This window comes from Saimiri boliviensis, chromosome 16 (genome assembly GCF_048565385.1).
Source record: "Saimiri boliviensis isolate mSaiBol1 chromosome 16, mSaiBol1.pri, whole genome shotgun sequence".
Lineage (NCBI taxonomy): Eukaryota > Metazoa > Chordata > Mammalia > Primates > Cebidae > Saimiri > Saimiri boliviensis.
In genome coordinates, this window is record NC_133464.1 from 81,193,606 (window position 1) to 81,220,954 (window position 27,349).

The 27,349-nt window shown below is 36.4% G+C and overlaps 1 protein-coding gene across 5 annotated transcripts in view; it reads left to right on the plus strand.

The window, feature by feature from the left end:
* The window catches only part of LNX2 (ligand of numb-protein X 2), a 74,719-nt gene extending 48,032 nt beyond the window's left edge, over window positions 1-26,687 (plus strand). For all 5 annotated transcript variants that reach the window (XM_003919723.4, XM_039473217.2, XM_074387912.1 and 2 more), the window contains exons 3-10: window positions 3,449-3,696; window positions 4,978-5,177; window positions 10,235-10,603; window positions 13,090-13,230; window positions 16,586-16,763; window positions 19,481-19,712; window positions 22,388-22,546; window positions 24,408-26,687. In XM_003919723.4, the coding sequence (XP_003919772.1) occupies window positions 3,449-3,696; window positions 4,978-5,177; window positions 10,235-10,603; window positions 13,090-13,230; window positions 16,586-16,763; window positions 19,481-19,712; window positions 22,388-22,546; window positions 24,408-24,543 (1,663 nt within the window). In that variant the 3' untranslated portion in view covers window positions 24,544-26,687. The remainder of the gene's footprint in view (window positions 1-3,448; window positions 3,697-4,977; window positions 5,178-10,234; window positions 10,604-13,089; window positions 13,231-16,585; window positions 16,764-19,480; window positions 19,713-22,387; window positions 22,547-24,407) is intronic.
* The last annotated feature ends 662 nt before the right edge of the window (window positions 26,688-27,349 follow it).

Here is a 27,349-nt window from a genome sequence, read left to right on the forward strand (position 1 = left end):
AGATATTGTTGAGGATCCTTTCCCTGTGATGAGCTATTCTTGCTGTTTTCAAGATTCCTTGTCTTTGGCTTTCAACAGTTTTATTATGAGATGTCTAAGTGTGGATATCTTCTAGTTTTCCCACTTGGAGTTTATTAAGCATCTTGGATGTGTAGATAAATGTTTTTCATCAAATTGGGAAGATTTTGGTCATTATTGGAACTCCCATTATGTATGTTTATTCTCTTAATGGTGTCCCTCAAGACCCTGTTCTTTTTTTTGCTATTCTTTTCTGTCCTCAGACTGGATAATCTCAACCTATCTGCAAGGTTGCCAGTTCTTTCTTCCAATTCAGTTCTGCTGTTGAACTTCTAGTGAATTCCTTTTTTGTTTGTTTGTTTTCATTTTTGAAGACAGAGTTTTGCTCTTATTGCCCAGGCTGGAGTGCAATGGCGCAATCTTAGCTCACTGCAACCTCTGCCTTCTGGGTTCAAGTGATTCTCCTGCCTCAGCCTCCCAAGTAGCTGAGATTACAAGCGTGTGCCACTGCACCTGGCTAGTTTTGTATCTTTAGTAGAGATGGAGTTTCACCATATTGGTCAGGCTGGTCTTGAAGAACTCCTGACCCCAAGTGATCTACTCGCCTCAGCCTCCCAAAGTGCTGGGATTAAAGCGCCTGGCCCTGCATTCCTTTTCATTAAACATTTTAACTCCAGGATTTCTATTTAGTTCTTTATTATTACTTAATGTTTCTTTGTTGATGCTTTCTTTTTGGTAAGACATCAGTCTCATATTTTTCCTTAGTTCTTTAGATATGGTTTCCTTTACTTCTTTGACTGTATCTAAAATAGTCAATTTAAGTTATCGTCTGATAAAGCTAATACCTGGGCTTCCTAGGGACAGTTTCTGTTGGCTATTTTTTCCCGCCCCGTGAATGGGCTGTACTTGCTTCTTTGAATGTCTCTTACTTTTGTATTGAACAGTGGACATTTTAAATAATATAATGTGGCAACTCAGAAAACTAGATTCTTCTCCTTCCTCAGACTTGTTTGTTTGCTACGTGACTCTTATGAACTAATCCTGTTAAAAAAAAAAAAAAATCTCAGTTCATTTAGTATACTGGACAGCTAATAATTGGACAGAGAATTCTTTAAATACCCGAGATAAAAAATCTCCCCATCTTTGATAGGGACTCTGTGTGCATGGTGGGACATGCCATATCTCCAACACTCAGGCAGTTGACAGCTCCACCTTAGTCTTCATTTCCTGCCTTCACAGAGCTTCAGGATCAGCTAGAAGTGAGAGTTTAGGCCTTCATGGGTCTTTGCTGTGCACACAGCCCTGAACATAGCTGAACCTCTGTGGATGTTTCATTTTCTGGCTCTTCCTTTTAAACATTCTGCGCTTAGCTTTTTATTTGTGTTCAGTTAGCCACAGTCACAGTTACCTCTGATTTTTTTTTTTTTTTAAACAAATGCTCCCAATGAAAAGGAAGTTTGCCCTGGGTAAGACAGGCACACAGTCATGCAGGAAGCAAGTACAGGGAAAAGAAGAAGAAAAAAGACAAGCACACAAGGGGAACCATAGACAGGTCAGTTAATAACAGATCTCTGGGAATGGGGCTGTGAAGGCTCTCCAGTCTGCTCTTGCAGTGTGACATGGTCTATTGCTTTTCCAATATGCTGGGGGGGTGAGGATCGCAATAGGGTAAACTCAAATGCTACAAAGCTCTCTGTTCTTACTGAGAGTCAGCCATTTTTCTTGAACAGATGTTCTCCCAATTGCTATAATTCTTTGACTAAGTTCCAGAATTCATAAATGGTTGGTTCTGACAGTTTCTTCCAGTGTAATCATTGCCTTTATGGAGGAGAGACTTTTCAGATATTCTTAATTCACCATTTTCACTGACACGACTTGAATTAATTTTTTCCTAGCTGTTTTTATCATTTTTCTTGATTCTAAGGTGCTCATATTCTTTAAGCTTCATTAAATACCTGGCATCGTGCAATGTTTAGTATGCATTGTTTTGTTTCTAGTGCACTACCACCACCCCTACTACTAATACTAATACGACTGACAGTAATACAGTGTGTTTTTACACTGTGTGCTTCCTAGTGTGTACTAGCTCATATGCAGTTGTTATCAGGGAATCTTGTCACTGTAGCATAAATCAAATTAGTCCATATGTAATTTTTTCTTTTTAAGGAGAGCGAGAATACTGGAAATAGAAGAACAACCCTCAGCAGGTGTAGAAAAAACAAGAAATGAGAGAAAGGTGAATAAAGACATTTCATAGTGAATCCTTTTCAAGAACTTGAAATCCAGGATTTAAAAGAAATCTTCAGGAGGGAAAATGCATTATTTTTATAGTTAAGGGAATGCTTTTAGTTTTAATTGAATTTAATTCTGTACTTTATTGTGTTAGAAATTTTGGATTTTTAAAAAATATGTTGAGTGAAGGTCTTTAACCCTAGGCATAAGGTCTGTGATTACCTATCCTACCAAGCATTACCGTAGCTAATTACAACCAAAGCAGGTGGCATCTGTAGAGTCATGGTAGACCTCAGGTTTATGTGTCCAACTTTCCTTAACTAATCTTCTTGTCCTCCCTCCATCCTTCAAACTAGACATTAGTCACTGTCAGTCAAGGTGTCCAGTGGAAAGGCACTGGCCCCTTGACATCATTTTTAAAATTTGTTATATAGAGCCTTTAAGTTTTAAAACAGGCATCCATCTGCTCCTTTTATTTGCTTAAGTAAATAAACACAAACAGGTTAGCGGTTGTGATTTCTGGGTGTTTATGTAAGCTTCCCGAGTACTTGGAATATATTCTTCAGTTTATGTAGCATATCTATAATTCTGTTGAAATTTTAATTTCACAAACTAGGAGGCATGTTTTTCTTTCCATGTCATAAAATAAATTACATGGGTCTTTGCTTTGTCTCCCTGTCAGTCGTAAAGCTTCCACTAATTAATGAGTATGTCGTGTGTCTGAAGAGTGTAGAAGCATGGTGACACAATCAAGTCTAAGTCAGACGCAACCACTTGTGGGGGAAGACTGCTGATTTGACTGCTGTGGTTAAGCCATTTTACCTATAAAGGGGTTATGTAATCAGAATTTCAGAATAATTCTTGCAGTACTGAGACGACTATTAGGGTCTTTTCCGGTGACAAGTATATACCTGCGTATAATTTTTTATTGACATATTCTTTGAGATACATACCAAACCATTGTTCATGCTAATACCTTCTGTTTTTGATTATCTGCTCTGTGGAGCAATAAGAACTGAGTGTGAGTGGAAATTAGGATCGCAACTATGTACTGCCTGTAGGTACTTCTCGCTTCTGGTTCTGTTTGTGTAGAAGCCGTGGCCACTCTTTTGTTGTGGTACAAGCTATTAGTCCCCCTTTCTATTTTGTTTGTTTGTTTTCAAAATCATCTGGAAACCATCTGATATTCTTTTTCTAGATGTCCTGGAGCTTCTCATCGGAGAGTTGCCCTGGAGAGAAAGAAAACTAGTAAAACTCAGGCAGACATTGAGAATGAAAATGGACCCACTATACTAGATCCTGCGGTTACCTTATCTCCAGAAACAGACTGTTTGGGGACAGGCACAGTGCCTGTGGAGCGGCACTTGACATCAGCGTCTCTTTCTGCATGGAGTGAGGAGCCTGGCCTTGACAACCCCGCCTTCGAGGAGAGTGCTGGAGCTGACAGTATGTGGGGTGCAACTCCTTGTGTATTTCCCCTGTTTCCTTTCTTCCCGCTACTTGCCCAACACATACTTTTTTCTTCTTTAAGGGGAGGTGGGGGAACTTAAAGAAAAATAATATACACAAAGAAAAAAGACTTTATCGAGATGTAATTTATATACATCATTCACCCTTTTCATTGTACAATCTTCACTAATCAAACAGCACTCTCTCTAATGCAAACCAGCACTCTCTACATAACAGAAGCCTCCTAACCGTCTGCATTTTAGAAACAATCACAAATCTTACCCCAGAGGCAGGTGGTCCTAACCCATCCCTTTTCTCTTGCAGTCTTTGAACTCACCACCCATTCTCATAGTTCTTACTGTCTGTGTGTGTGTTCAGAAACTTGTTCACTTCTTGTCATAACAAGTCAACATCAAGAACAACACAAAATACACAGCTCAGATTAAATGCTATTCTGTGTCAGGCACTGTGCCAAACATTTTATATGTATTAACTGTTTAGATGCTTATAACATTTTAAGTTTTGGGTTTGTTTTTTTTTTTAAACAAGAAAACTGAGGCTTGAGAGAGTAATTGGTTAAGTTTATACAACGAGTAACTAACTGGATTTGTATTTCATTCCAAGACCATGCTTCTCACCATTATACGCCTCTGGTGCCAGCCACTGCTCTATAACCCACTAGGAAGTTAACAGAAGGCCTGTAGTCATGGATCTTGGGCACATCATGGTAGTTGGCCCTTGGTATTTCCTTTTAAAAATGGTTTTCTTTTTCCAAGCTCTACTACAAATTTGAATTTTCCATGTCACAACTATGCATCTTCTTTGTTTTCTAGGGCTCCATTTAAGACCCACCTCTTCTCTGGAGCTTGATTTGGCTACTGTCTCAACATCAGTGCTATTTCTGTGCCACAGAGCGAGTGTTTCCTTTGTACTGCCTTGCATTTTGTACATGTTTCATGGTCCATACTTTCCCTCATCAGTTAGGCAGGATGACTTTCTTTTCACGTTTCTTAATCAGATCACCGTGTCATCCCTAGTGATCTGACACATAGTAGTTATTTATTAGTTATTTGCTGATCACTTTTGGTAGAGAAAATCTTTAGATAATCTTAACATACAGATATTTTGTCATTTTGTCTCTTATCCTTTTGTTTCTTTGTTGCTTAGCTGTTAATCATGTATTAATATGACATATTTACCTGAAGATAATCAGAATATAAATCGTTGGGTTTTTTTTTTTGACATATGTTTTTCTCTGTCTCATTTTTAACTTGGCAGCCACACAGCAGCCACTTAGTTTACCAGAAGGAGAAATCACCACGATTGAAATTCATCGGTCCAATCCTTACATTCAGTTAGGAATCAGCATTGTGGGTGGCAATGAAACACCATTGATTAACATTGTCATCCAGGAGGTCTATCGGGATGGGGTCATCGCCAGAGATGGGAGACTCCTTGCTGGAGACCAGATTCTTCAGGTATCAGTTTTAATTATTCTGTTAACGTGTGCCTTTTTGTTCTTATTCTTATACTTAAACCTTAGAAAATTCTGTTGTTATGGAACCTAAATTATATGTAGGTTAGTTTTGGTGTTTCTATATACAAAACATCAGAATTTATAAATCTGTGTTATTTTCCAGTATACACAGAATATTTTTTTTCTTCGTACCTTAATTTTCATTTCTGCATGTGATGTGGCTTGGCATGTGATCTCAGGCTCCCTGAGCTAGCTAGACTCTTCCCTGGTCTGGCTAACCTCTTCCTGCTTGGACTTCTTGAGTGGCTGTTCAAGGGCCACCTTCATCCATATTGAAATTATCATCTCACTGGCTTTATTACACCCTGTTTTCCCATTTATTACCTTCATTGTTGGAATTATCTTTTTCTACACAGATTACTAAAATCTAGGAAAGAAAAAACCATACAACACTCATAATAATTTATACCACAGAATATAAGATAGAGTTCAGAAATCTTACAGTCGTCTCCTATCAACCCCCTAAAGCACTCTCCTCAGCAGACAGTCTAACTCTGCATTTTCAGTAATCCCCGTTGTTCCCCTTACTGTTTTCCCTTTCAGAAGACGATCTTTAACAACAAACAGGTATTCTCAAAAAAGAACTAGCATGGGACAAGATATTTTATTAGAGGGCGTGTTGAGATGAGCGTAGGAAGATGGTAAGAATTCTACAAGACTGGAGTTGATGTTAATGCTGGCCTGGAACATTTACATCATACGAAGGTGATAATAATTAAAGCTTAAAATATGGATAACTTCTAGGAGAGAGAAGAAATAAGAAAAAATGTTTTCCACCAACCCAAGCACAGGGACTCCTCTCTCTTTGGATTTGTGGATTCAGTCCTTCACCATGACCTGTTGATATCTACCTCCTCCTTCCATTTCCCTGCCACTTCTGGAGTCTAGGACTTCACTACTTCATATCTAATTTAGTATAATACCCTATTATATACTTCTGCCTCCCCACTCTCCTCCCTTAAATCTGACACAATCACTGCCAGTTTAATACATCCGTAACCCTGCTTGCCTTGCAAAGATTCAGCTAGGAGGTCAAGTCCAGAGTGATTAATCTAATAATCCGGTCCTCTATGATCTCTTATATAACCTGTCTTCTTAATCTCTTTATTTCAGGCACACTAGCTCATTCATTTCTCACAATGTTCTAAGCACTGTACTAGTTGCTGGTGGTACATTTCAGAGCAAAATACTGACCTGTCCTCATGGAATATATATTCCAGTGGGAGAGCCAGATACAGCAATCTTCTTCCTGCAAATACTGCAGCCTGTCCTCATCTCATGTACCAGTTTGATCACCTTCATCCTTAAAGCCTTTGTTCAGCGATTCTCCCCCATACTGATTCTTCCTACGTTAGTTATTATTGGTATTCATCGCCTTTCTCTTCATCACTTGGCACGTGATCAGTTACAGTAAATTATGTGAACATTTCACATACGTAGGCATGATCTATGGTAATTGCAACCACCCTAACAGTACAGATTATGAAACAGATTTCTCATAGCTTATAATAAGTAAGTGCTCAGAAAACACTTGCTGAGTCAATAAAAGAGTGAATTTGAATATAACATGCCATTGGGAATACAGGTATTGATCGACTTACGACCTATGCAACTTACGGCCATTCGACTTTATGACCACAATCGCTAGCCACGACTGCTCCACGTCTGGCAGTGCAAACGTTGCCCAGCTGGGCGTACGACAGTGTGGACCAGCTTCCGGCAGCACTACCATCTCCGTGTGCACCATTTCAATTGTTATCCCAGACTCGGTACAGCAATTTGTGTTTTGTGTCTTGGATATTTTTCATCAGACCCCTCCCAAGATGTCTACCAAGAGGAAATTGTCTTTGTCTACGCCTCAGCCTGCCAAGAAGGCTTAAATATCTGACTTAAAGACTTTTATAACATCATTTCACAGTACTGTACATATAGCCTACTCAACTTAACGACCAAATCCTGTTACGACCGGTCATAAGTCGAGCACTAACTGTAGCCATCTTCATTAAAACAAAAACTTGGTTAGTGTTTTTAGTTCTTGAAAGAAAATCTTTAGACTTGAGGCTGGGGAAGGCAGCCAGGATTGATCTTCCTGCTAAGGATTCTTGGGTTTGGTTTCCACTCCATTTGTTTGCTGCTTTTCATGGTGTATTATTCCTGAAAATAATTAACACTGAGGCCAAAACCCTTCCTTCATTACCCCAAGCATGGCTGAGACAGACTGAACTTTCAAAAAGTGTTTTGTTTTTTTACTAAATACTTAGAGGAAATAGAGGAATACAGGAACATAACCAATCCAGCTTATATAAAATCAGATTTCTGATCCTGTCATAGCTAGCTATTTAGTTATCCTAGCTGCTAAGTACTCCAGCTTCACAGGCTGGCACAACTTGTAGGACCCCTTGAATTTCTTGCATCCTAGGTCCTGACCTGATTTTTCAGAGGGACTCTTATAGCTCATTTCCCAGCATCATCCTCCCGGACATCTTGACACTTTGGCGGTCAAGACCAGGAAAGCCAGATAGTCCTTTTCTGCAGCCCACTCAGTGTTCCTTGACTCTCCCACTTCTGGGCTTTTTAGCTAAAATTTAAGTGTACACTTACTGTTGTGTTTTGTTTTTTGCTACCAACCCAGTATTGTTACTGTAGTTATACATTTTTCATTCTCTTTCTTAATTTTAAAAGTAAAAACGTTTTTATTTATAATTCTTTTAATAAAACTGAGATTTGTTTTTTAGATTTTGTTCACTAATACACTTCATCATTGGGCTTATTTCTATAATAGAGAATGATTCATTAACTGAATCTTTATACCTCAAAAGATTTTAATTATCTGAAATTGTCGACCATATTTTTGGGAATTAACTCAAAGTTGTAAAGTCTACATTGTAGAAATTCCACTGCATTACTACTGTTTATATAAACCTGTATACTAATAACTCCAATAATGGCAATCTTATATCTAATTTAATGATTCAAATTGATAAGGAAAGTCTGAGCACATAACCTGATTAATGAATTCACGAAGTGTCTCCCCTATTGTAGGCTCTGACTTCTGGTTGGATTTTAACTGGTGTGTTGTAGCCAGTAAATAAAGCCACACCCCTTTCCCAGATATGGACTATTGATGGTTATTCAAAAGTAAACACTTGGAAGGAGGCCTATTTGATATATTTTACTATCTAGTCACCTCCAACTTGGTATAAGCTGAATAAATATAACACAGTGAACCAATTTGAAACTCTTAAAGAGGCAGTAAGATGGTTCATTTGCAGACCAATGAGCTAGCTTGCATTTTCATTTTTGCAGACCATATTCATAAGCAGTGTGTGGCTTCGGTGGTTTTCCCACATTTATATATATATTTATTTACATACACAGATGTTATTAAATAGACACTTTGAAAAGGAGAACCATATGCCCTCAGAGCCATTTGCTACTGTTAGAGTTTCGTATGTAGCCTTTTTGAGCAGTTTTGAAGAAAAAAAAATTGCTATTATAAATTACCTCAGTATCATTAATAAAAGTAATATAACTTAGAACATTATTAAGTATTTTCAATTTAATAAAGTCATCGATAATGTAGGCATTTTCAGTTTTGAAGAAAAATAATTATAGCTGTTAATTGTATTGGTTAAAAAAAAAAAACCATTTAGCTCAAAAATGTGATAGTTTGCTATGCTGATGCTATTTTTACAAAATTTGGAAACAGTATTTTATTTGGTTTCTGCTTTCTCTGAATTTCACCGGCAACCATGCATTCCTGGAAGAGAAATCTTTTTCCAGTTGTAGACTATTCCCCAGCCTGCTTCACAAATATGTGACGAGGCTGTATGTTTACACATGGCTGGATTTTAGCCAAACATTTTTTAAAGTCGTTTGTGATGTGTGTTATATGTCTGAATATAAGATGGAGAAATGTGAACCTACAGGTAGGTAGCTTTTAAGCTGAGTAGCTGGAAATGGTGGTTTTGACTAATGAATCTATGTCTGCCTGGTTTTTTAGAAGCTGCTTTCTAAATATAATAGAACTTCAGAAGTTCTGTTCTTGACCCTGTATTATTCAATACTTTTACCAAGGACTTGGATGACTACCAAAGTCATAAATGTTGCAGACTTGGGAGAAAAAAAGTTTGTCTATGGCTTCTGTGAATTCTGAAAGGTGTAAATAGGTCAAAGTCAACAAATTCAAAGTGGTCGTATTTAAACCTATTATTTTTTCAGTGCTGTTACATATCCAAGGATCAGTCACTATACTTTTTTAAGGTTATAGAGGTTAATAAATAAATGTTGTATGAGTATTGAATTATACTTAGTGTATTAGATATACATTACATTTTAGTTTTAATGGTAAAAACCTTAATTACTTTTGCATCCACCTGATACTTGTGTGCTGAAGAATTAGAGTGAAATTACAATTAACCTGATTTTCTTTCAATTTACAAGTTGCTTATTATAATAAGTTTGTATACCTGGAATATGCCACTTTCCTTAAAATAACAATTTGTTTTGTCTAGCTTAAGTGTATTTCATTTGGAAAAAGCAAATTTGTAATCCAGTAAAACTTAAAATTTTTTCCACTAGAATTAGTATTTCTTGCGTTAGTATTTGCCACAGGTTGATCTGTTCATTCTCATACTGATCCCATGAAGTAAACACATTTTACAGATGAAGAAACACATTCAGACAAGTTCTATAATTTGCCTGAGGTTATCAGTTAGTCAATGGAAGAACCTAGGACTCAAATTCAAGACTGTCCTTAAAGCCCATGATCCTAGCTCCTGTTCTCTCCTTGCTGCTAGTCATTGTAAGTTAATATTAGAAACCCTGTTTTTAAACGTCTTTGATATGGTTTTCTTTGTAAATAATGGTTGTATAGCATTCTCACCATACTTAACACTCTTGCAATACTTAATTTCCCTTGGAAATGTTACATAAACATTCCTACAAATTGAAAAAATAAAAGGTTGTCACACTTTGGTCACAATTCTTTTTTTCTAGGTCAACAACTACAATATCAGCAATGTGTCCCATAACTATGCCAGAGCTGTCCTTTCCCAGCCCTGCAACACACTGCATCTTACTGTGCTTCGAGAGAGGCGCTTTGGCAACCGAGCACACAGCCATTCTGATAGTAACTCTCCACGAGAAGAGATTTTCCAAGTGGTTCTTCATAAGCGGGACTCTGGTGAACAGCTTGGCATTAAATTAGTGCGAAGGACAGACGAACCAGGTGTTTTTATTCTTGATCTGTTGGAAGGGGGGTTGGCTGCCCAGGACGGCAGGCTCAGCAGCAATGACCGGGTACTGGCCATCAATGGGCATGACCTGAAGCATGGAACTCCGGAGCTTGCTGCCCAGATTATTCAGGTAAACCCTCTTGGCCTTCATTCCAAAGGCTGGGCCGTAATGACCATATAGCAGTATTTGTTTTCATTGGCAAATGACACCAGAATTCAGGGGACATTTTACATTTCATTAGAAAATCAGGTGTAGCTACCTGAATTCTTTAAAATCCACACAAGTATAACTTCATTGGAGATAGTCTTTTCTAAAAACTGCATCCTCATGAACTTTGGGGATGATTATTTATAGAGTGTGGGCTCTACTGTCTCACATTCATTTCTCATTTGGGCTCTTGGTTCTATGATTAAGCCAGATGTAGCAGATGGTAGTGTCCACCATTTAGAAGTGAGGAAAGGGAAGCTCAAAAGAGTTGTGATTACCAAGCATCTGACTTACCTGGTGTCTTAACTCCCTGTCTGGGTTTATATAAATAGGAAAAGAGTAACTCCTATCTCTTATGGTGCCTTGTTGGTGATGTTTTTAAGGAATTCAAAGTGTTTAAAATACACAATAAAATTTGTACATAGCATCCTTGTGACGTAAGGAAGGATAGTCATTATTACAGAAGGAACATGTTTTTTTATAAAAGCATGAAGACAGATAAATTGAAAAGTCATCCAGAGAAGATATATACATTCTGCAACATGCCATAGCATTTAATGATATGAGCAACTTCTACAGTGATAAGGGTGCAACAAAAAGATGTTTTTCTTAAAGTTAGCACAGCAAAACACTATAAAGGAAACCAAGTATTATATAATTGAGTACCAGGAAGTAGGGTAGGCTGATAGTCATTGAAAAATGTATTTACAACACAGAAGCAAATAACAATGAAAATTTAAGACTATAAGAAAATCCAAGTCTCAACCCTCTTTATTGTATTGAGAGGAGATTTTAATATTGGTCTAATTTCATAGACTTGAGCTTTAAAGAAATTGGATGCCTTAAAATTTCCTTAAATCAGAGGCAATACTAAGACCTATATCTGTGGGTATCAGCCAGCAGCTGCGTCACTAAAATCCAGCTTATCTTGTAAGAGTGGAGATTGGTGGGAAGGAGGGGAAAAAAGAAGAGGAAGAGGAAGAAGAAAGCTAATGGAGTTGTAGCATTTGTTTGAGTAAAAGAGTCAAGTGAGAGGTTGAGAGGTCAGCTCAATAAGATAGAAAATAATAGATGAACTGTATGTCAGGCAATGTTTAAATTATCTAATTTAATTTAAATGTTTAAATTATCTAATTCATTCAGTTGGATGATTCTAACTAAATTTCTAACCAAAATATAAAAAATATAGATACACAAGTAGAAAATGTATTTTAAATTGTCCATATTTTATATTTGAATATTTATGTTTCATCATCTTTTATGCTATAATTTTCTCCAAATAATGGAAAACTGAAGTTGCTCAATTTGTTTCTTTTTGAAAATAAGTAAAAGTCCTACTGCTTTTGGATTATACACACACACACACACACACACACACACACACACACACTCCATGTTGTAAAAGGAAACCAATAGTAAATGATTTTTGTAAGGCATTAAACTTGATTATCACTTATTTTCTAATGTAAGAATTGAAAATAAAGTGTTTTCTTAACATAATTGACTATAATCATGGGAGAGGTCTCCACTTTGTACCACAATTTTTTTAAAGCGGGCTATTATATTTTCCCATAGGAATTACAGTAAAATTGGGCATTGTGGTCATGACCAAGAGTCATCATCAAATAAATTAGACTTACACTTTGAAAGGAAGGATTACATAACTTGTAAAAATATAACTGGTGTAAACGTACGTTCAAAATATGATAGATAATAAGCCTGTAAATTTAAAACAATAGTCATGAATCTCTAAAATAATTTAACCCTTGAGACGTGTGTGTCACATTCACACACATATGCCATACACACACGCACACACACACACCTATATATAAAGTCTTGTCATGCAGGATTTCTGTAGTCATTATTTTCAAGAATGTTGAAGCTGATGTCCTGTTTTTGACTCAGACCTAAAGCAGCAGAAACAAAGCTGTGTAGAATTTCATTATTATTTCTGAAGTAGCTACCATGGAATTTATTTCAAAAGTGACGATGGACTCTAATCAAGTTTCCAAGCAGTTCTTCCTTCTATTTTATTTCCTTTGTTCTCCCTTACAATATTACGGCCAGCCTTGAAGAGGCAAAGAAATAGTACAAGAAAAGTTACCAATCATGGGGAGATGAGAGCCCAGGCAGTGTGACCACTTTGCCTTTGTCATTTTGGAGGTGAGGTTACAGAGGGCATGCCCAAGATCTTTGTGTGTGTGTGTGCGCTTCAACCGCAGAAGTTTTAAGATATTAGCTAATGAAATGAACTAATTCCTCTTGCCACCAGGTGCTTGCGGTCACTGTCCAGATGATGCCCTGGTATAGTGATTGAGAAGTGCATTGAAAATTACACTGGGTATAGTCTTTAAAATGACAAACATCATTAGTGACTTGTGGTAATGTATTTGTGCTTTCTTCAGGCCAGTGGAGAGAGAGTGCATTTAACAATTGCTAGACCAGGGAAGCCCCAGCCTGGTAACACCATGAGAGAAGCAGGAAATCATGGCAGCAGCCAGCACCACACACCACCACCGTATTACAGCAGACCAAGCTCACATAAGGTAAGGATTTTTTTTTTTAATGCCACCATCAAAGGATCATTGTTACAAGGTGATAAGATTTAAATGAAGTTTTTTTGTATGTCAGTTATACCTCAGTAAAGCATTTTTTTAAAAAAGATTCCAATGAGTGTTGTTTTTCTGTTGGAAAAGGTAAATATAGGTGTTTAGAATGTGAAATGTGTTTATTTTGCTACCTTGGAGAGTGACTGCTTTGTTTCTTAGAACTAGAGATAGTTTCTTGGAGGGGAAGTTTCCTTTGCTAGGTGATTAACGAGAAGCATGAAATCTTCTATTTGTTTAATCCTACTTGAAAGTGGAATTTATCTTGGGTTGCTTATTTAAGTGTAAGAGTTGGTTATTGAAATAACATAAAGAAGACAAGATGGACAAATCTATACTTAGCAGTTGAGCCCGTTGCCTACAAAACCAGAATTAGAAGTGTGAATATTAAACATATGAATCATGAATTTTGATAGGTACAGATAGAATATTTCTTTTTATGTTAAAGCTTAGAGGAATATTACCCTAAATCATTTAAAATTCCCATATGTTAAGATTTGTTACTGTTTCTTCAGAATCACTATTTCAGTGGTTTTATGATGTATTCCACGTTTATCTATCTGAGCTGAGAATTTTGATGCTACCTCACTTTCAGTCCAAAAATCTGGAAGGATGGTCTTTAGCATTCTTTATATTATTTACTTCATTTGAACACTTAACTTCCAGTAAGCCAGGAGTTTTAAACAATGATGTTATGCTTACCTCATTGTATGAAAATAAAAGCTACCTGTGAGCTAGCAAAGTAATTCTCCTTAAATAACATTAAACTGTTTTACTAAACAGAAACTTATTGTCACCTGAAGGTACAACATTTGAGTGAATAATTATCTTTGGAGTCTGTCTCTGGTACCCTAAGACAGCACTAGCTTAAAGACAGTATTTTTGGCTCATCAGATTTATATGGTTTTCTGAGCTTAAACGTTCTGTACAGGCTTGTCACTGATCTTTAGTTTAGTTAATACTTAAAATAAATTATAATGACAGACTTCATTCTCTTTTCTGAGCAAAACCTGAAATGTATGAAGGAAACCTGTAATTTGCCTTTAAATAATGACTGTGGAAAGGGGGTAATTGTTTTAAACGGGAAATTTTGAATAGGCATTGTTTCATATAGCCAGTCCTTGCTTTACAAGTTTTGTATACATATAAAACTATAAGGTACAACTTGATAATTGAATCTTTTATGTTATTGAATTTTATAATAATTTGAGATATTGGTATATATAACAACATTATAGTTTTAAGAGACTTTGAAAGACTGTACTTAATAATTACAGTATTCATATAGCAAACTCTCCTTATTTCAATTTTGGACACATGTATTTTTCTGTCATAGCTATGCTAATTCTCATTCTCTTTAATTTTATATGACTGTGCTAAATAGCAATGCTTAATTTATCCTTATTCCACGTACTCTGCAAACCTGGCTGGTTAGAGCAACCACTTGAAATGGAATGTGTTCGTTTAGCTATTTACTACAGTATCTCTGTTTGTTATGTCAAATCCTGATATAGTAAAGTAAAGATCTCCTAGGGAAAACACATAACGAATTCACCAAAACAACCTTTTCAGACAATTACAGTCATTCTAAAAAAATTAAAGGATATGTTAGTCTACTACAAAGCTTCCCAGTAGCTGTTTCAATAAACATTCATGTGGTTTTAGGAAGTTCCTTGAAGCATAGTGAGTATAATCTTTTAAGTTTGGTTTGGTTCCTGCGGAAAAACTGAATACATTTCAGTCACCTAGGGTAATAAAACACTCACCCTTAATTGCTTAAATATCTAAGGACTGAACCTGCTTAAATAAATATACTCAAGGCTGCGTTTACCTGAGTTATCTTTAGAATAAAGTTGTGTTTGCCTAATTTTGAAGGCTGCTGACATAAATTTCATACCTTTAGATAGGAGAGCGCCTTAAAATGTTTACAATTTTTTTCCTTGGTCATAAAATTTTCTGAGAATACTGTGCTGCTGTTACAAAAATAAATTTCAAGAGTATAGATTTCACATCTAGAGAAGTGTAGATTGGTCTAGAATTCCAGGCCCTGATTTAGAGATTTGATAAACGCCATTGTTAACTGTTAAATGCATGTCAATTCTTAATGTGATTTAAGGAAATGTTATAATTGTGTAAATATAATTTGTATTTTTTATTTTTTATATATTAACAATGTTAATTATCTGTAACATTCTGTTAACAGTTGATAAGTGTTAAAACCTTTTGAGTCATTATCTTGTGTTGTACACTTAATGGAATAGTTCTTGTGTGGGTGCATATATACAATAGTACACATAGTCCATCAGACTATATGGATATATACAAAATACATATTTACATTAATATATACTGTACATACTTTTAACACACATAAGTTTTGAATCCCAGGACAGTTGCCAAAATTAAAAGATTTGGGACAAGCTTCATGACCTCCCTAAGCTTGTTTCATCATCAGTAAAATGGGATCAATAAAATATAGTTTCAATACTTCGTGAAGGTTAAAAGAAATAATGCAGTAAAGGCATTAGCTTTTCACAGGCTAAGCGCAAATGTTATTTTAATATTAATATTGCATATGTACATCTTATTTTTAACTGAGTTCTAATTCAAAAGAAAAGTGATGTTTTAAATTCTTTTACTTCCAGGAGTGTCTCAGTAATAAGTAATAGTAACAAATAGGAGAATATTAGTTTGTTGGGAATTTATTTCCCTTGTCATTGACTTTTTCAAAAATTTAGTCATTTCATGTCCTTTTAGCTTTTCATGAAGATTTTGAAGGTAGAGTTGCACCTTTTTTATTATTGAATACTCGTAGTCCTAGTCAGTAAGAATAGGAAGATAGGTCGATGGCCTTTTTCTCACAGTTGCCAAAATCTACACTATACTTTTGTACTACTCTGTCAACTTTTCTTTCAAATAAATGAGGATAAAGATGGGAGTAAAATTACTTGATTTGTCTTCAGATTCTTAAAACTCAAAAGCATCATTTACTTTTATGCAATTGATGAAATGTGAAGCTCAAATTATACCAACAATGTACTTACTTACTTTGACTGCCATATTTTAGCAGTCCTGAGTTTTTCACCTATATAAACCGTCATATGAAAATAACATAGTCCAAAATTTGATATTGATCCACAGTAGACTTATTAAGAACTGTATATTACTTTCATTTGCAAGTAAGGAATAAAAATAATCTCTCTATAAATGCCATGTAAGTTATTACCTTAGTTTGAAGTAATAACTTCAGCTATATTTTATTATTATCCAATAATTTTTTTCTTGTGTGTTTTAGGATCTTACTCAGTGTGTTACATGCCAAGAAAAACACATTACTGTAAAGAAGGAACCACATGAGTCTCTTGGCATGACTGTTGCTGGCGGCAGGGGAAGTAAGAGTGGTGAGCTGCCCATCTTTGTGACCAGCGTGCCGCCCCATGGCTGCCTTGCACGAGATGGCAGAATCAAGAGAGGTAAGATGGGATCTTGAAAACTTTTACCACATCTTATTTCTAAATTAATGCACATTTTTCAAAATAAAGAGTATCTACAAAGTATCTATTAAATATGACCTTTTTAAATCTTTTAAACTGTCCCTTGCATACAAAAGCATAAAGTCATTCTATGAGGTTAGAAAAATGCCTTACATAAAGGAAAGTTGCTGAATTTCAATGACGGTTTCAGAATTTGCTAACCGTTACTGAGACTCTTGGATTATTTTATCTTGGGAAAAGATCCTCTAGCATTGCAACAGACTTAAGTACTCTGAAGGGCCATCTCACTGAAAAATAAATGTTTCTTTTAATAAAGTGTCTGTGTAGGAAGGGACTCAGAGAGGAGGTGGAGCAGAAGACAAACTTAATTTTAGGGCTAAATGCATTTGCCGTTTCATATTCCCTATCAATGCTATATAATTTGTATAGATGGGTATTGCAGTTAGCCACTATTAGCATGGTTAAAAAAAAAAAAAAATAGCAGTCTCCATTGACAGTTCGTTTTTAAGGTAAGAAAGGTGATTCTGAAAACATATTTTTCCAGGATGAAGTTGAACCCCGGCCTCACACCATAAACACAAGTTAAGCCATAATGGATTCAAGACCTAAATATAAGAGCTGCAACTCTTAGAAGAAAATTCAAGTGTAAATCCTCATAACCTTGAATTAGGCATTAGTTTCTTAGATATGACACTAAAAGCAAAAGCAACAAAATAAAATATAGACAAACCACACTTTAAAACTGCAAACTTTTGTGCTGCAAAGAATACAACTAAGGAAATGAAAAAATAACCCACAGAATGGGAAAAACATTTGCAAATGATATACAGTATATGACAAATGGCTTGTGTCTAGAATATATATTCTTACAACTCTAATTAAAAAGACAGAAAACACAATGTCAAGATGGGAAAAGAATCTGAATAGACATTTCTCCAAAGAAGATAAATAAATGGTCATTATTCCCATGAAAAGATGCTCAGGCCAGGTTCGGTGGCTCACGTCTGTAATCCCACCACTTTGGGAGGCCAAGGCAGGTGGATTTCTTGAGCCCAAGAGTTTGAGACCAGTCTGGGCAATATGGCACAATGTTGTCTCTACAAAAAATAGAAAAATTAGCCAGCTGTGGTAGTGTGAACCTGTAGTAGTTCCAGTTACTCAGGAGCTGAGGTAAGAGGATCATCTGAGCTCCAGAGGTCAAGGCTACAGTGAGCTGAAATCATGCCACTGTACTGCACCCTAGACATCAGAGTGAGACCCTGTCTCAAAGGCAAATCAAAACCACAGTGAGATACTACTTTACAACCAGTAGGATGACTATCATAAAAAGGACAATGGTTTGGCAGTTCTCAGAGAGTTAAACTGATTCCTTATATAGTTACCATATGACCCAGCAACTCTAACTTTAGAGAAATGAAAGCAGCTGTCCATATGAAAACTCATATACCAGTGTTCATAGCAGCATTATTTACAATAGCAAAAAATTGGAAACAACTCAGATGCCAATCAGCTGATGAATGGATCAATGGAATGTGGTCTACCCATACAACAAAGTATTATTTGGCCATAAAAAAGACTGAAGTATTGGCACAAATTACATGGATGAATGCTGAAGATGTTATGCAAGTAAAAGAAGCTAGATGTAAAAGACCATGTATGATTCCATTTACATGAAATGTTCAGAAGAGGCAAGTCTGTAGAGACAGAAAGCAGATTAGTGGTTGCTTAGGGTTGGGGAAGGGGAGTGACTTCTGATGAGTATGGAGGGAGTGATTAAAATGTTCTTAAAATTACTGTAGTGATGGTTGTACAACTGTAAATATACTGAAACCACAAAATTATATTCTTTAAATGGGTGAATTGAATGGTATGTGAATTCTATCTCAAGCTGCTATTAAGAAAAGATTATTTGTCCAGTTGTAGAATTGGCGTAATTTTATTTCCTTTTTGTTATTTTATTTTGTTTTCTAAATTTTCTACAATGAAAACTATTTGCTTTCATAATCTAAAAAATCGATGATAAATTTGGAGAGAGAAATTTCTGTAGACTTTGTAGCACAAATGTCTGCTTCCTACAAAACTAATCCTTTCCTAAGCTTTGATATAATCCTCATTGCCGTTTTTTATTATATTACTTAGCAGAGCAACAGTTCTTTTCTTCCTCAAACAGGGGAAAACATTCAAGCCACAAGTTTCATTTCTTTGTGTGAGTCCAGGGATGGCTTCTCTGTACATATTCTGATGTTTGCCCTGAGTGAATTCTGCAGGGCTGTCCTTATGTATGGAACTGTATAAAGTAAAATAAATTAAAAATTTATTTCTAAGGGCAGAGGATCAAATGATTTTTGATTGGACAGAATTGTAGAAATCTCTGAAACTCCAAGAAGAGAAATGAACCTGCCCAGGGCCTATACACAGCTAAATTCAGACTGATGATTTGGACTTCCAGTCATGTCAGGGTTCCTCAGGCCACACTTTTTTCCATGTATTATGACATTATTTTAAAATTGTGAAATGTTTTCTGTGTTGGGTTTCTTCTCAATATTATAAAAATTACAAAGAAATAATAAATGCCTTTTCACCTTATCTCATCAGAATTGTGGGCACTAACTTTTGTTGCTCAGTTTGTAAACAGCAAGATTTGCAGGTGAATACTCAGTGGCTCAGCTCATTTTTCTTGTTTCTTCATTTGAAAGGTGATGTGTTGCTGAATATCAACGGCATTGATTTGACCAATTTAAGTCACAGTGAGGCAGTTGCCATGCTGAAAGCCAGTGCCGCGTCCCCTGCTGTTGCCCTTAAAGCACTTGAGGTCCAGATTGTTGAGGAGGTGACTCAGAACACAGAAGAGCAGCCAAGTACTTTCAGCGAAAATGAGTATGACACCAGTTGGTCCCCATCATGGGTCATGTGGCTTGGGCTTCCAAGGTACTGAGTGCTTTCTTCTTGTTTGATGGAGATCATAATCATACTTGCAACCCTTATCAGACTGTAGCATAATAAATTTACCCATTGGGAGAAAAAAATATTTAATTCAATAAAAGTAGGAACATCAAATCAAATTACAAAAGAAAATGGTAATTTTTCTTAGGAGATTACATTTTTAAAGATAGAAAGCAGTTGTGTCCATTCCTATTAAGGCTCCTCAGCGGGCTAGCCATGAGATTGGATAACCCTGTCTCTTGCTTAGAAAACCTGTCATTTACCAACACTCATTCTGCTATGTGCTCAGACTTGGTACATTTTTCATCAGGAAAACCAGGCCAATCTTGGGGCATCCCCCAATCCCAGAAGTCGTTCTTAAACACCTTTTAAAATCTTTTAACTCTCCCTAAAAAGGCAGCATTTAAACTCAATTTTTATTGGATGCAGGAGTCTATTAAGCCAAACCATTAGTGTTCAAGAATGACTGTTCCACTTTTATTTTTTGTAAATGTGACCAGCCAGGATATGCTGTGGTTGATCAGTGTTGGGGTCACAGAAGCACATGGACCCTCCAGTGGCATCCCAGGGTACATTCCTTTCCCCAGTCAGGCAGTTGTTCGACATAGGAAGAATGCGTGTTCCTATCACTATTTGTTGCCTAATCCATTTAGATTCTTATTGTACTTAAGAATCCTAAAACCGAACTATGAAGCATTTTTATTCTTGACCAAGTATGAAAATTATTATTTAAAATAAAAATAATCAATAGGAATTTGCTATTTTCTGAGCCATCTGACTCATGGAATATATTTATAACAACACCTAGCATTTATATACTTCAAGGCCCTTTGCGCATAGTGGGTGAGAAGTGGTCTACTTGTGCAGTGGCCGGGCAGTGTGTTGCAGACCTCAGAGTTCGTCTGCACCTCTGATGATAGGGCAAGCAGAGAGCAGCAGTGTCCTGGAGAAACTGGGTCCCTAGTGCTTTCTTTAATCTTCCTTATCTGTATACCAGTCTAGTTTGGGGGTTGGCATGTTGACCTCTGTGTTCAGAGTATTTTCTGGTGTCCTAGGCATCAGCAAAGGTTTTAGATGAGAAAAACACGGTATCGTAAAATCTGTTTTTGAGCCCACCTGTGTGGAAAGAATACCTGTCAATAAAAGGCTACTATTCTATGTATGTACGGTGGTCTCTGTTGAATGCAAAGCTATATTCAGCAGCCATCTGTCCTCCTCAGTGGGTACAAATGGCACTTAAATGCAGGTTTCACACCGCATAGGGTAGCAGCTCTACTCTGTTTTTCTTGCAAAGGGAAAGCCTTCCACTGCAATTTGCTGGGGTATGCCAGAGAGCTGTTTGTTTCAGAAGATGCAGCATTAGAAAAATAACCAACACTGTCACTTTAAATCCAGGCCAGTGCATGGGACCTTGTTTCATCCCAGAAGACTGCCTTTATCAATGAGCTAAGAAACTAGATAAAATGAAAAGTTCTGGCATGGTAAACATTGCTTTATAAAATCCGCTTTTTTAAGAAATCTGTTTTATGGATTAAAAACAGAAAACCTTGCCTTCCATCCATTTAGATCCAGTTTCACCTAAAGATGAAAGATATTTATTTATTATAAAAAAGATTTCTTTCTGTATCATTCACGTGTGGGTTTTTTGTTTGTTTGTTTGTTTGCTTTGTTATTAAGTTTTTACTCACTGCGTTTGTTCCCAAATCCATAGAGCTATGAAAACATAAGCACATTTTTTTTTCTTCCTCTCTAGACATATCCTCCAATCTGGCAGTAGCATTCTAACTGTAGTTTCTCAGTGTCTATGATACACTTATATATGCATATGATATAGATGTGTATATATTTTCTTTTTTTTAAGAGATGAGATCTTGCTCTGTTGCCCAAGCTGGAGTGCAGCGGTGTAATCATAGCTCACTGTAGCCCCAAGCTCCTGGGCTCAAGCCCAGCCTTCCAGTAGCTGGGATTACAGGCACATGACACTGTACCCAGCTTGTCTATGATAGAGAAAAAAAAAAGAAAAAGATTTTTTGTGTTTTTTAGGTCAATTTATCTATTTTGGAAAAAAAAAAAAAAAAAAAAATTATCTAATTTGCCCTTAAAAGGAAAACATTCTAAGTAGAGGAGAAAAGAACAAATAACTCCTCATGTAGACTAAAAGCCTATAGGATCTTCAGAAAAGAGGGAAGATAATTATCTGCCTTATTTCTGGAAGCTATGCTCCTGGTCTTTTTCTTCTTTCATTCACATGCTGGACTTGGCAGCACTAGACCTGTTTTATCCCACTTTAATTCCTCTTGTAGGTAAAAGTGATGAGTAGAATTGAGAAGTTTGTTGATAATACAGTGGGCAGATATAGGTACATAACCTTTTAGTACAGGTTACTGAGGCATAGTTTGTAACCAGGTTTTCTACTTGTGTGTATGTGTATATGTCTTCACTTGGGAAGACTGAAAAAAATTGGGGAAATTTGAGTCTATTTAGGACTGTGTCTGTGCTAGAAAATGGATTTTCAAAATAATCTATTCAGAAGGAAGTAAATAGCCCTTTTTCTTCTTTCCAGGTGTGGTAAATATAGCATGGTATGGGGCTATAACAAAAACGAGCAGCTATAAAAGCCTCCATGTTTATTTTTTCTTTATTTTTGTGTTTGTTTATAGTACACTTCATAGCTGCCACGATATAGTTTTACGAAGAAGCTACTTGGGAAGTTGGGGCTTTAGCATCGTTGGTGGATATGAAGAGAACCACACCAATCAGCCTTTTTTCATTAAAACTATTGTCTTGGGAACTCCTGCTTATTATGATGGAAGATTAAAGTGAGTCTTGTTCTAATTAATGATATGATTCATGTTGATAACACTGGGCATGATCTAGACCAGGGGTCAGGGGTGAGCACCAAATCCAGCCCATTATCTGTTTTTGTAAACAAAGTTTCATTACAATGCAGCTAAATTACTGGTTTATGTACTATCTGGCTCCCACACTGCAACCGCATGGTTGATGTCATTGTGACAGAGAGTGTATGGGTCTCGAAGCCTAAAATATTTACTACCTAACCCCTTACAGAAAAAAAAATTGCCAATACTGGTCTAGACTGAAGTGTTACCTTTACTATCTTGTCACTTATACATATAGTTCATTAATCTGATAACAGAAAATGAACCTGAGTTATTTCACTGGACATGTTGTGATGTGACATTGAGCGCTGATTAAGTTTTCCACACAGCCCTCTCAGGTCCAGTCCTGTCATTAGATGACTCTGCTTTATTTTTCTCCACAGGACTCATCTCTCCCTGAGATCATATTTATGCAAGCTCCGAGAGGGAGGGATCTTGTTGCATTTATTGTTATATCCCTAGCAGCCATAACAATACCTTGCATAAAGTAAGATCTCAATAAATATTTGATGAATGAATGTACAATATTCATTGTACTTATGGGATGCCAGGCCCAGTGCTAAGTGCTGTGCATGCATTATGTAATCTTCTTAACAATCTTATGAGGTTAAGTTTCATTATTCCTGTTTTAAAACAAACAAGGTAACTGAGGCTTGGAAAGGTTAAGAAACTTGCACAGAATGAAATAGCTGAAAGTGGTTGGCTGACATTCAAACCCAGGACTATCTGGCTCTAGATCCCTGGCCTTTAACCCCTCTGCCAGCTGCCAGCACTGAGCAAAAGTCCTTGCTCAGTGTACAGTGTCTTCCTTATCAAAGATCGGGCACTGGGAGAAGAAAGAGAAGGTGTCATGGCAAGAGATCATCACCAGCAGAGAGGAGGTGGTTGATTGTAAGTTCTTAGTCCCTGTTTATGAACCAGTTCTTAAAAAGTAAATGTTGACATTCTATATAGAATGCTATGCAAATGGAGAATTTACTCCGTTTGCAAGGAGTAAGTGACATCTAAATAATGTGTGGAAAGGTGATTAGGAGTGGTATGGTCCAGGTCAACCTATATTGATAAAGGTGAAAAAAATCATTTTAGGAGGAAAGAGTAGGGAAAAATGGATTAATCACTCTCTTAGCTAAGTTACTCAACCAGTCTGGGCCTCTGTTAATTATAATTTGTATTCCTTCTACTTCCACAAAGAAATTGAAGTAGTTAACAATAAAGTAGCATATTTATGGTATAAATAGAAGACCAAAAACCATGAGGATAATTATGGTAATTATAATCATAAGGCTGGAAAAGCCCTTCGATTCATCATCCATCCACAATAATTCTACTTAGAGTACAGTGAGTGTCAACAGCTGAAAGAAGAGGAAGTATGGGTTTTATTTCCAATTTAATTCAACCTTCAGATATATGAGCTCTAAGAATGAATAGGGAAATAGCAGTCAAAAGAATAAGCAACCCCCTTCAAATGCATGACTTTTTTTTTTTTTTAAGAGAGAGCATATTTACTCTATATTTTGCTTAAATTAGTGTGAAAATTACTCTGCTTGCCCTTGATATTCACCTACTGGTTTTGGAATGGTTGGCACAGGGGTTTCCTTGATTGGCGAGGGAAAGCCAGCATAGGCTTAACAGCTGTCCCAGACCAAGTAGATAATACACCCTAATCATTGACAGTTAAATGGTAAGTGAAACTGGGTTTTTCATGCAAAATAAATCCCAATTGGAATATTTTTAATACCATGAAAATAGTAACATTCTGTGTCTGTCTCTTTTTGTCCAGGTGTGGCGACATGATCGTGGCTGTAAATGGGCTGTCGACTGTGGGCATGAGCCATTCTGCACTAGTTCCCATGTTGAAGGAGCAGAGGAACAAAGTCACTCTGACTGTTATTTGTTGGCCTGGCAGCCTTGTATAGGTTTTGGAAATTGGTTTTGAATCTTGCGTCTTCCTTTTTTAGGTTTTTGAAAGAAAACCCTTTGGTTTCATTGTGTTTGTGGTTGTTAGGAGCTGCTGACACAACTGTTATACACAGGGCCAAAACCCACTAAGATTGTCCTTTTATGTTTATTTAAATCGTTTCCTAAGTTAGTTACATTTTTTTTTAGCTTCAAAGTCTTCCACTAACCTTTGTGAGTTTATATTTTCAGAATCCAGACTTAGTTATTAAAATGTTACCTATGGTAATGAGCAAAGCTCCCCCAAACTGTGCCCCAGCTGGAGTAAAGACCTTCGGGTGGGTCTTTGTTTTCAGTAACTGAATCATAGAATGAGTTATATATCCCTCAGGCCTGATGTCAGCGAAGCCAGTAACAACAGTGTGTACTGCCACTGTCATAACCAATGCCATGAATGAGTACACTTTAAATTTTGGTGATAACTGTTCCCCATTTTTTTTTTATTGGTGCCAACATTTCAAAACTTCATGTTTATAAAGTGATTTTCTGGTTTATTTCTACTGTAATCTCTCAATACTTATAGAAGATGAAGAAATAAGTCTGACAACACTAAAGAGATTTCTTAAATAATATACTATTATTAGAATAGTAGAGAATAAAAGATAATGTTATCCAGTTACAAAGGAATTTGGATGGTAATTACAGCTTAATGTTAGAGATGGTAAAGCTGCACTTGAACAGCCCAAAAGCATAAAAATCTATTTCCAAAGGAATGTTTTGCTATGTAGGGAAATTTTGAAGTAGTTTTTGCCAAAAATAATTTCTAGAGTTGTATTATTCTTAGTAGTAATCTCAGCTAGAAATGTTTTTGTGATTTATCCGATTAAATGAGATGATAAAGATAAAACCATATTGTTATTAAATACATATATATTACAGCTAAGTAAGAGAAAGGGAGACCTTTTTATTTTACTCAGGTAGAAGTCTTTCCTGTGTATTTTAGAAACAATTATTTTTCTCATTATTTCTTAAGAGCTTAGTTGTTTCAGGTAGGAGACAGAAAGTTCCCTTTTATTGGAAATGTGTGTTCTGATGTGTCTTCAAGTCAGCTCTCAGTCACTAGACTATTTCATATTTTTGAAATGTTTTTGAAAACTATGACTAGCCCATTTTTTTTTGTCCTTTATTCAACATATTTATCCTCTGAAGAACACACGAATAAGTGAATAAGATAAAAATATCTTTACCTTATTAATATGCATACTTGAAAAAAGTTTCATTTAGAAACCTAGTTCAGAATCTGAGCTAATTTACAAGTGACCTCTGTAATAAATGGTATTGATAATCAGAGAATGTATTTCAGAGTACTACAGTACAATATATTATGAAGCATGACTGCTTTATTTTCAGACTTAGCAATTGCATTGCTGGGGTTTATTGTATCTGTAGCATGTCACTGATTATTTCAGTTAGTTTTGTAATGATTTAAAAAAATATATATATCTTTGGAATAAATAAGATACAGCAACAATCATTGCTACTGACTTGTTCAACCTCCTAGTTACACTGTATGTTCAACATATAACAAGATACAGTGGAATGCCCCATACAGTATATTACTGTCATGTGATGATTGGCTTTGGAAGCAATTTGATACTGAAATGCTTTGATATTCTAACTGACATGGAACAAGCTTTTTCCCTGCTCCCCAAATAGAATTTTGTAATCAACTTTGCTATTTTTTTAAGGTTTGTAACAATGTGTCATTTCTTGGGGAGTAGCCATCCATCAACAAATATCCTGACTGCTACTTTGTTATACACAAAATACTTACTTTGAACCTGGTGGCATAATGAGTATTTTGAAAGAAGACATTTTTTTCACTATCATTTTTATCATAGAAATCTTGGAATCAGCTTAAGCTGTAGCTTTTATGACAAAAGACAGTCATTTTTGGTCAGAGTGATATTTGGTGATGGAAACTTGTTCATAATTTATTGTTACTATAGAACTGTTTGGATTTTCTCATTTTTAGTTCTGATAGTTAAATATTTTGGTTTGTTCTGTGCCTTCAGTTTAAATTATTTCAGGATTTTTCAGATGTTTAAATCATGGTGTGAATCATGCAGGATGGAAATAAACGTCATCCTTTCCGTAATAGTAACGTTGTCTCTTTTCTTGAACAGTAGCTGTGGCTTAGTCTGTGATCTGTATTTTTGTTGGTGGCGCCACTGTCCTTACAGTATACTGAGCATGAAACCTCAGGATCATAAACCCACCTTATTTCCTCCACAGTTTCTTTTTCTTTTTCCTTTTTTTTTTTTTTTTTTGAGACAATCTTGCTCTGTCACCCAGGCTGGAGTGCAGTGGCATGATCTTGGCTCACTGCAATCTCTGCCTCCCGGGTTCAAGCAATTCTCTTGCCTCAGCCTCCCAAATAGCTGAAACTACAGGTGCCCACCAGACCTGGCTAATTTTTGTATTTTTAATAGAGACAGGATTTCGCCATGTGGGCCAGGCTGGTCTCGAACTGCTGACCTCAGGTAATCCACCTGCCTCGGCCTCCCAAGTCGCTGGGATTACAGATGTGAGCCATTATGCTCGGCCTCTTTCTAATATGGTTACTAGGGGAAAAAAATTTTTTAATTGAAAGAAACAAAGTTGTCTCCTTTTCTAGTAAGTTCAAACCAAGGCCTCTGTGGTCAGACGACTAATCTGATTTTCCAGATGACTCCGTGGTCCCGTTTACCCTCCCTCACTCCAGCAGCCTCCTCAGAGCACACACCCCCATCCCCACCCTGCCCCACCCCAGTTCCTGCCTCCAGC